The 10,770-nt window shown below is 46.3% G+C and overlaps 1 protein-coding gene and 1 pseudogene across 1 annotated transcript; one reads left to right on the forward strand and one right to left on the reverse strand.

The window, feature by feature from the left end:
* The first annotated feature begins 2,549 nt into the window (after positions 1–2,549).
* Positions 2,550–2,946, forward strand: LOC101040563 (large ribosomal subunit protein P1 pseudogene; annotated as a pseudogene).
* A 5,296-nt stretch (positions 2,947–8,242) lies between these two features.
* LOC120363956 (small ribosomal subunit protein eS1-like) lies at positions 8,243–9,080 on the reverse strand. The gene has a single exon (XM_074390838.1). The coding sequence runs from the start codon at positions 9,070–9,072 to the stop codon at positions 8,278–8,280; it is 795 nt and encodes a 264-aa protein (XP_074246939.1). The 5' UTR covers positions 9,073–9,080; the 3' UTR covers positions 8,243–8,277.
* Between the last annotated feature and the right edge of the window lie 1,690 nt (positions 9,081–10,770).

Genomic DNA, 10,770 nt, shown 5'->3' on the forward strand with positions numbered 1-10,770 from the left:
TCTTTTTTTTTTTTTTTTTTTTTTGAGAGGGAGTTTAGACCTTGTCACCCAGGCTGGAGTGTAATGGCATGATCTGGGCTCACTGCAACCTTTGCCTCCTGGGTCAAACGATTCTCCTCCCTTAGCCTCCCGAGTAGCTGGGATTATAAGTGCCTACCACCCTGCCCAGCTAATCTTTATATTTTTAGTAGAGACAAAGTTTCACCATGTTGGCCAGGCTGATCTTGAACTCCTGACCTCAAATGATCCTCCTGCCTCAGCCTCCCAAAGTGCTGGGATTACAGGTGTGAGCCACCGCACCTGGCCAGGAAAGGCTTGTATTTCTTGTATATGGGCATGTTTCTTGTATTTGGGCATGTAGAATGCAAAACGGGTAACTTTTCAGGGCAGCTGTTTCTGTACCTGGTGACTCAGCGATCCAGGCTGTTTCCATCTTGTGGCTTTACCATCTAAATGCACGGCTTTCACAATTGCTGCAGCAGGGGAAGAGGGAGCTGGAGAGTCATTAAATGGCACTGAATGCTTTGGCCCAAGAGTAGCCAGTATTTCTATTCACAGCCCTTGAGCCAGAACTAGTCTTATGGTCTCAGCCTCACCACAAAGCAGGACAGGAAATGCTGTCATCCTTTATGCCCAGAAAAAAGGAAATGAAATGAGGTTCAATATCATATGGCATCATGTCTGCCACAGAGACACAAACAAGCAATGGGAGGAAGGATCCCAAGGACCTAACATCAGGAGAGTTACTGTTCACTATACTATTCACTCTTTCGTTCCTTCTTTCTTTCTTTGTTTTTTTTTTTTTTTTTTTTTTTTTGAGACAGAGTGTCACTCTTGTTACCCAGGCTGGAGTGCAATGGCGCGATCTCGGCTCACCGCAACCTCCGCCTCCCGGGTTCAGGCAATTCTCCTGCGTCAGCCTCCCGAGTAGCTGGGATTACAGGCACGCGCCACCACGCCCAGCTAATTTTTTTTTGTATTTTTAGTAGAGACGGGGTTTCACCATGTTGACCAGGATGGTCTCGATCTCTCGACCTCGTGATCCACCCGCCTCGGCCTCCCAAAGTGCTGGGATTACAGGTTTGAGCCACCGCGCCCGACCTCTCTCTTTCTTTCTTTCTTTTTTTCTTTTTCTATCTTCTTTCTTTTTTTTGTACAACAACTATATACATACTCATTCACTATATTGTTTTGAATTTTTTTTTTCTTTTAAGAGACAAGAGTTTCACTCTTGTTGCCCAGGCTGGAGTGCAATGGCGCGATCTCAGCTCACTGCAACCTCTGCCTCCCGGGTTCAAGCCATTCTCCTGCCTCAGCCTTCCAAGTAGCTGGGATTACAGGCATGTGCCACCATGCCCAGCTACTTTTTTATATTTTTAGTAGAGACGGGGTTTCTCCATGTTGGTCAGGCTGGTCTTGAACTCCCAACCTCAGGTGATCCACCCACCTTGGTCTCCCAAAGTGCTGGGATTACAGGCGTGAGCCACTGCGCCCGGCCTGTTTTGAATTTTTTTAACCATTGGCTTACATATACTTTTTCAGTTAAAGACTTTGCACTTTTTGCAATGGATGCTAAGACTACTGGGTAAAAGTTTTATGAGGAACAGAATATAGTCTCAAAATATCTCCCCACAAGATACTTATTGTCCAGGCATGGTGGTTCATGCCTGTAATCCTAGAGTTTGGGGAGGCAGAGACCAAGTTGGGATGATTACTTGAGGCCAGGAGTTGGAGATCAGCCTGAGTAAGACCTATCTCTACAAAACATAAAAAATTAGCCAGGCCTGGTGGCATGCCTGTAGTCCTTGTTACTCAGGAGGATGAGGTGGGAGGATCACAGGAGCCCAGAAATTTGAGTCTACAGTGAGTTATGATTGGGCCACTGCACTTCAGCTTGGGCAACAGAGTGAGATCCTGTCTCTAAAAAAAGAAAAAAAAAAAAGGCCAGGCGTGGTGGCTCACACCTATAATCCCAGCACTTTGGGAGGCCGAGGCAGGCAGATCACAAGGTCAGGAGTTTGAGACCAGCCTGGCCAACCTGGTGAAACCCCATCTCTACTAAAAATACAAAAATTAGCTGGGCCTGGTGGCGTGCAACTGTAGTCCCAGCCACTCAGTAGGCTGAGGCAGGAGAATCACTTGAACCCAGGAGGGAGTGAGATCGCGCCACTGCACTCCAGCCTGGGTGACAAAGCGAGACTCCGCCTCAAAATAAACAAATAAATAAAAGAAAAAAAGATACTTATTAACTAAAAATGGACAAAGAATAACTTTACAGTGGAAAACCTGGCAGATACCGCCATGACCTCAAAATAAAAATTAACATCACCAGTAGTCAGTAATGTGACAAATAGCTATCATGTCCCTCCTGATTTAATAAACCAAGAATGCAACGTGGGTTTTAGAATATTCCTGCCAAAAAACCAGGTAAACCTAAATCAAAGAACTTCGTACAAAATATGCGGCCGGTGCCGCCTCGGGGTGAGGCCCTCACTTCATCCGGCGTCTAGCACCGCGTCCTGCAGCGCTCGCCCCACACTCAGCGCACCATGGCCTCCGACTCCGGGCTCGCCTGCATCTGCTCCGCCCTCATTCTGCATGACGATGAGGTGACCGTCACGGAGGATAAGATCAATGCCCTCATTAAAGCAGCTGGTGTAAATGTTGAACCTTTTTGGCCTGGCTTGTTTGCAAAGGCTAACGTCAACACCGGGAGCCTCGTCTGCAATGTCCGGGCCCGGGGACCTGCTCCAGCGGCTGGTGCTGCCCCCGCAGGAGGTAGTGCCCCCTCCACCACTGCTGCTCCAGCTGGGGAGAAGAAAGTGGAAGCAAAGAAAGAAGAACCCGAGGAGTCTGATGATGATATGGGCTTTGGTCTTTTTGACTAAACCTCTTTTATAATGTGTTCCATAAGAAGCTGAACTTTAAAAAACAAAACAAAACAAACAAAAATATGTGGCCTACCGGCCGGGCGCAGTGACTCAAGCCTGTAATCCCAGCACTTTGGGAGGCCGAGGCAGGTGGATCACGAGGTCAAGAGATCGAGACCATCCTGGTCAACATGGTGAAACCCCGCCTCTACTAAAAATACAAAAAATCAGCTGGGCATGGTGGCGCGTGCCTGTAATCCCAGCTACTCAGGAGGCCGAGACAGGAGAATTGCCTGAACCCAGGAGGCGGAGGTTGCGGTGAGCCGAGATCGCGCCATTGCACTCCAGCCTGGGTAACAAGAGCGAAACTCCGTCTCAAAAAAAAAAAAAAAAAAAATATGTGGCCTGTATTCTTCAAGCGACAAAGGATTGTGGACGGCAAAGTCAGACTCAGGAATTATTCTAGATTGATAGAAATTAAAGAGACTTGTCAGCTAAGTGCCATGTGTGTTCCTGGACTGGATCCTGAGCCAATACAAATAATTTTTCTTTCTTTCTTTCTTTTTTCTTTCTTTCTTTTTTTTTTTTTTTTAAATGGAATCTCTCTCTCTTGCCAGGCTGGAGTGGAGTGGCACGATCTTGGTTCCCTGCAACCTCTGCCTCCTGAGTTCAAGCGATTCTCCTGCCTCAGCCTCCCTAGTAGCTGGGACCACAGGCGCATGCCACCACATCCAGCTAACTTGTCTATTTTTAGTAGAGATGGGGTTTCACCATCTCTACTGGGCTAGGATGGTCTCAATCTCTTGACCTCAGGATCCACTCACCTTGGCCTCCCAAAGTGCTGGGATTACAGGTGTGAGTCACTGTGCCCGGCCTCTTTCTTGTTTCTGAGTTGAAGTCTCACTCTGTCACCCAGACTGGAGTGCAGTGATGCTATGGCAGCTCACTGCAACCTCTGCCTCCCAGCTTCAAGCAATTCTCCTGCCTCAGCCCTCCAAGTAGTTGGGGTTACAGGTGCCCGCCACCACACCTGGCTATGTTTTGTACTTTTAGTAGAAATGGGGTTTCTCCATGTTGGCCAGGCTGGTCTCAAACTCTTGGCCTCAGGTGGTCTGCCTGCCTTGGCCTCCCAAAGTGCTGGGATTACAGGCGTGAGTCACTGTGCTTGACCTCAGAAAAATAATTTTTCTTTTTGTTGTGGAGAACATTATCAAGACAGTCAAGGATATCTGAATATGGTCTCTGGGTTAGGTAATATTATTGTATCAATGTATTATTATTATTATTATTATTATTTTTGAGACGGAGTTTCGCTCTTGTTACCCAGGCTGGAGTGCAATGGCGCGATCTCGGCTCACCGCAACCTCTGCCTCCTGGGTTCAGGCAATTCTCCTGCCTCAGCCTCCTGAGTAGCTGGGATTACAGGCACGCGCCACCTTGCCCAGCTAATTTTTTGTATTTTTAGTAGAGACGGGGTTTCACCATGTTGACCAGGATGGTCTCAATCTCTTGACCTCATGATCCACCCGCCTCGGCCTCCCAAAGTGCTGGGATTACAGGCTGGAGCCACTGCGCCCGGCCTCGGATAAGTTTTATATTTTTTGTAGAGGTGGGGTCTCGTCATGTTGTTGTCCAGGCTGGTCTCGAACTCCTAAGCTCAAGCGATCGATCCACCTCAGCCTCCCAAAGTGCTGGGATTACAGGTGTGAGCCACCGTGCCCGGCACTGGATTCTTAACAGCTCTAGAAGGTATCCATAGAGATCAGATGATGGTTCAACCTCCTCATTTTACAGTTAAGCTGGTGGGTTTGGCAGATGAAGCATGTGGATTAGAGTCTTGTGGATGAAGCTGAGCAGATTCAAAGACTGAGAGGGCAGAAAAAGAAAAGGAGATAAGAAAGGGCACATCACCAGGACCAGTTACAGAATGAGGAGGGCCCAGTGCAAAGTGAAAATGCAGGACCCTTTGTTCGTAAGTTATTAAGAATTTCAAAACCATGAAAGCAAGCATGGGGCCCTACTAAATGTGGGCCTGGTGTCACAGCACAGGTCGCACACCCATGAAGCTGGTCCCGAAGCTCATAGCCCACCAAATACATCCACACTCAGTCATTCATCCAAGGTCAGTTAATGTCCTACTAGGAAGGCGCTTTCAGTTGAAAGGGACAGAAACCATGATTCAAAATGACTTCAATTATAAGGAAATGTAGACCAGCAGAAGGTGTGTTTTCAAAATTATTATTATTATTTGAGATGGCCAACTGGCTTGGGCTTCGAAAGTGCTGACATCGCAGGTGTGAACCACCACTCCATGCTGGGCCTCAGGTTACACATATTTATTTATTCATCTTTTTTTTGAGATGGAGTCTCGCTCTTGTCACCCGGGCTGGAGTGCAATGGTGCCATCTCAGCTCACTGCAACCTCCACCTCCTGGGTTCAAGTGATTCTCCTCTCTTAGCCTCCTGAGTAGCTGGGATTATAGACACACACCACCACGCCCAGCTAATGTTTGTATTTTGAGTAGAGATGAGGTTTCACCATGTTGGCCAGGCTGATCTCGAACTCCTGACCGCAAGTGATCTACCCACTTCAGCCTCCCAAAGTGCTAGGATTACAGGTGTGAGCCACTGCGCCTGGCCTTTAAATTATTATCATTTTTGAGATGGAGTCTTGCTCTGTCACCCAGGCTGGAGTGCAGTGGCCCGATCTTGGCTCACGGCAACCTCTGTCTCCTGAGTTCAAGTGATTCTACTGCCTCAGACTCCTAAGTAGCTGGGACTACAGGTATGTATCACCACATCTGACTAATTTTTGTATTTTTAAAAATTATTGCTTTATTATTTGGAGACAAGGTCTTGCTCTGTTGCCCAGGCTGTAGTGCAGTGGCACAATCATGGCTCACTGCAGCCTCTGCCTCCTGGGCTCAAGCGATTCTCCTGCCCTGGCCTCCTAAAATGGAAGGATGACGATGTGAGCCACCACGCTCGGCCAGAGGTTTTTCTTTAGGCAGACTGTGATCACTGACACTCCATGTCACCAAAGGCCCAGGTTCTATCAGGCAAGTCTCTGTGCTCTGCTGTCCTCAGTGTTTGGAATTTGCCATCCAGCCTGACAACATCCAACAGTGAGTTTCTGTTTTCTTTGGCAGGAACAAGGATGACTTTCCCAGGAGCCTCTCGCATCTCATTAGCTAGAATTGGGTCCCATGTCCATGGCAGGAGGAATGTGGACCACGATTGGATTAGGTCATCAGGATGCCGCTCCTGTGGATCAGGTGGGACCATCTCGGTTCATTGCAAACTCCACCTCCCAGTTTCAAGTGATTCTCCTGCCTCAGCCTCCCAAGTATCTGGCATTACAGGCATGTGCCACCATGCCTGGCTCATTTTGTATTTTCAGTAGAGACGGGATTTCTCCATGTTGGTCAGGCTGGTCTCGAACTCCCAACCTCAGGTGATCCACCCACCTTGGACTCCCAAAGTGCTGGGATTACAGGCATGAGCCACCTCGCCCAGCTAGGTATATGTTTATTCTTATGTGCATTTAAAAAATAATTAATGAGCAGAACACAAAAAGCACTAGTCATAAAGAGAAAGATTGGTAATTTGAATTTATTAAAATGAAGAACTAAAAAAAATCTCATAATTCTGAAAGTGGTATTAAAAAAAATGAAGAACTACTATTAATCAAAAGATACCATTAAGAGAGAAAAAAGGCAGCTGGACGCCATGGCTCACACCTGTAATCCCAACACTGTGGAAGGCTGAGGTGGGAGGATCATGAGGTCAGAAGTTTAAGACCAGCCTGGCCAACATGGTGAAACCCCATCCCTACTAAAAATACAAAAATTAGCCAGGCGTGGTGGTGCATGCCTGTAATCTCAGCTACTCAGTAGGCTGAGGCAGGAGAATTCCTTGAATTCGGGAGGCGGAGATTGCGGTGAACCTAGATGGCGCCATTGCACGCCAGCCTGGGCAACGAGAGCCAAAGTCCATCTCAAAACAACCCCCAAAAAATAGCCAGGTGCGGTGGCTCAAGTCTGTAATCCCAGCACTTTGGGAGGCCAAGCGGGGCAGATCACAAGGTCAGGAGTTCGAGACCAGCCTGGCCAATATGGTGAAACACTGTCTCTACTAAAAATACAAACTTAGCTGGGCATGGTGGCGTATGCATGTAATCCCAGCTACTCAGGAGGCTGAGGCAGGAGAATTGCTTGAACCTAGGAGGCGGAGGTTGCAGTGAGCCAAGATTGCACCACCACTGCACTCCAGCCTGGGGGACAGAGTGAGACTTCGTCTCAATAAATAAATAAATAAATAAATAAATAAAATTTTAAAAATAGATAATTAGATAAAAAGAGAGATAAAAGGCAAACCATCAAGAGGGAGACTATATTTGCAATCCACATATTCAGCAATGAGAGGTGGCTCGTGCCTATAATCCCAGCACTTTGGGAGGCTGAGGCAGAAGGATCACTTGAGCCCAGGAGTTGAAGACCAGCTAGGCAACATAGGGAGACCTTTATCTCTCCAAAAAAAATGTTGTTGTTGTTGTTTTGTTTTGTTTTTGAGACAGAGTCTTGCTCTGTTGCCCAGGCTGGAGTGCAATGGCGCCATCTCGGCTCACTGTAACCTCTGCCTCCCAGGTTCAAGCAATCCTCCTGCCTCAGCCTCCCAAGTAGCTGGGACTACAGACACCCACTACCATGACTGACTCGTTTTTGTAGTTTTAGTAGAGACAGGGTTTCGCCATGTTGGCCATGTTGGTCTGGCTATTTTTTTCTATTATTAGAGACGGAGTTTAACCAAGTTGGCCAGACTGGTCTTGAACTCCTGACCTCAGATGATCCGTCACCTTGGCTTCCCAAAGTGCTGGGATTACAGGCTTGAACCACTGCATTCAGCCCTCCAGTTTTTTTTCTTTCTTTTTTTTTTTGTTTTGTTGAGATGGCGTCTCACTCTGTTGCCCAGGCTGGGGTGCAGAGGCACAATGTTGGCTCACGGCAACAACCTCTGTCTCCTGAGTTCAAGTGATTCTACTGCCTCAGCCTCTGGAGTAGCTGGGATTACAGGCACAGGCCACCACACCCAGCTAATTTTTGTAATTTTAGTAGATATGGGGTTTCACCACATTGGCCAGGCTGGTCTTGAACTCCTGATCTCATGATCCACCTACCTCTGCCTCCCAAAATGCAGGGATTATAGTCGTGGACCGTCATGCCTGGCCAAGAAAATTTTTTAAAGTACTTGGGTGTGGTGGCAGGCACCTGTAGTTCCAGCTACTCGTGAGGCTGATGTGGGAGGATCACTTGAGCCCCGGAGGTCAAATTTGCTGTGAGCTGTAATTCTTTTTTTTTTTTTTTTCCCACAAATAACTTTTTATTTGCCACTACTGTAAGTCTGAACTTTAAACAGATTCTTGGACTGGTGGTTCATATCCATCAGCTCGTTCAACTTTAGCACCTGTCTCATCCCCAGCGGCTTTTCCGGAGCTACTGCCTTCACCATGACGCTCCATGAGTTTTCCCAATTCAAACTTGGGCTTCTTCAGCATTTTTACTTTTCTAACGAAGACATCATGGAGAGGATAAATAGATTGGCAAGCCTTTTCTATGTCTTTTCCAGTGCTGTCTGGAATCAATTTATTGACCACTTCTTTCAAGTCATTTGTCTGTACCTCTCGGGTCATGATTTCCATCATCTTCTTCCGGATTTGGCGGACCTGTTGGTGCTGAGCATAAGAGGTCTTCCGTATCTGATTGTTGCGTTTTTTAGTAAAACCAACACAGAACAGACGAAGCAAGTAACCATCGGTAGTCTTGACATCAACATGAGCTTCAATCATTGTCTGCCATTTTTTGACCATGGAACACATTTTGTCACAGGTAAGATCCATGCCATGGAAGTTAGTCAGGCAGTTTTTGCCCTGAACATCTTCAGTAATGAGCTTGAATTTCCTAAATGCAACTTCATCATTCTGCAAATCAGCAAGACTAACTTCAAATACTCGGCCCTTGAGGCCATCGGATGCAATTTTGGTTCCTTGGGTCCTGGTGACTAGCGTCTTTCCAATATTTCTTATGTTGAACATAGCGGGCGCTTTCACATCATACCAATCTTTCTTAGAAAATGGATCAACCACTTTCTTCTTGGCTCCCTTTTTGCCGCCTTTCGTAAGGTGCTTGTTCTTGCCAACCGCCATGGTGCTGCTCAGAGAGCCAAAAGGGGTGAGCTGTAATTCTACCACTGCACTCTAGCTTGAGCAACTGAGTGAGATTCTATTAAAAAAAAAAAAAAAAAAAAAAAAGATAGAAACAAGGCAAAAAAGGCTGGGCATAGTGGCTCATGCCTGTAATCCCAGCATTCTGGGAAGCCAAGGTGGGCAGATCACGAGGTCAAGAGATAGAGACCATCTTGGCCAACATGGTGAAACTCCATCTCTACTAAAAATACAAAAATTAGCTGGGCGTGGTGGTGGGCACCTGTAGTGCCAGCTACCCGGGAGGCTGAGGCAGCAGCATTGCTTGAACCCAGAAGGCAGAGGTTGCAGTAAGTCAAGATGATGCCACTGCACTATAGAATGGCAGCAGAGTGACATTCTGTCTCAAAAAAAAAAAAAAAAAAAAGGAATATCTACACACACACACACACACACACACACACACACACATTAGTGTGGGAGATGGGAGAAGATATTGCGTGTAATTTGTGGCAAGCCCCAGCAGGGTTACTGGGGTTCTGAGCAAGCCCATGCCATCTGGAGAATCACCCTTGCAAAAATACATATGTATATCACAATACTACAAATCAATAAGGAAAAAACAAACAACTAAATTAAGGGCAAAAACCATGAACAAGCACTTCACAAAATACAAAATACATGAACAAGCACTTCACAAAATACAAAATACATGAACAAGCACTTCACATCCAATTGACTGATAAACATGAAAAGCCTTTCGGCTGGGCGCAGCAGGTAACACCTGTATTCCCAGCACTTTCGGAGGCCGAGGCGGGCAGATCACCTGAGGTCAGGAGTTCAAGACGAGCCAGAACAACATGGAGAAACCACCCCCCCCGCCAACCCCCAAAAAAGCCTTTCAATCTCCTTAGTCATTAGGGAAATAAAAATTAAAACCACAATGAGACACCACTTTACAGTAATGAAAATGACTAAAATAACTGATGATATCAAGTGTTAGTGAGGATACGAAACAACTGGAATGCTCCTTCCGTATTCTGGAGGGGGTAAATTGGTATATTCATCTTGGAAAACTATTTGGCAGTGTCTAGCAAAACTAAACAAACATAATCTATCACCCAGCAATTTAACTCCTGGGTGTTTACATCCAGAAATGCATACATGTAATATACTAAAAGACACCACCAAGAATGTTTATAGCAGCACTATTCATAACAGATAAAACCTGAAAACAACCTAAACGTCCATCACTGGTAGATAGAATAAACAGATGGGGATATGATTATACAATGGAATACTATATATCAATGAGAAAAATAAATAAGATGGAAGAATTTTACAAACATAATGTTGAGGGAAAGAAACCAGACATAAAATACTGCACATGGTATAATTCATTTCATCTATGTGAAAAGTTCAGCTGGGTGCAGTGGCTCATGCCTGTAATCCCAGCACTTTGAGAGGCTGAGGTAGGTGGATCACCTGAGGTCAGGAGTTCGAGATCAGCCTGGCCAACATCGTGAAACCTCGTCTCTACTAAAAATACAAAAAATTAGCTGGGTGTGGTGGCAGGTGCCTGTAATCCCAACTACTAGGGAGGCTGAGGCAGAAGAATCACTTAAACCCAGGAGGTGGAGGTTGTGGTGAGCCGAGATCGTGCCATTGCACTCCAGCTGGGCAACAAGAGCAAAACTCCGT

This window comes from Saimiri boliviensis, chromosome 2, assembly GCF_048565385.1.
Source record: "Saimiri boliviensis isolate mSaiBol1 chromosome 2, mSaiBol1.pri, whole genome shotgun sequence".
In the NCBI taxonomy this organism is placed as follows: Eukaryota; Metazoa; Chordata; class Mammalia; order Primates; family Cebidae; genus Saimiri; species Saimiri boliviensis.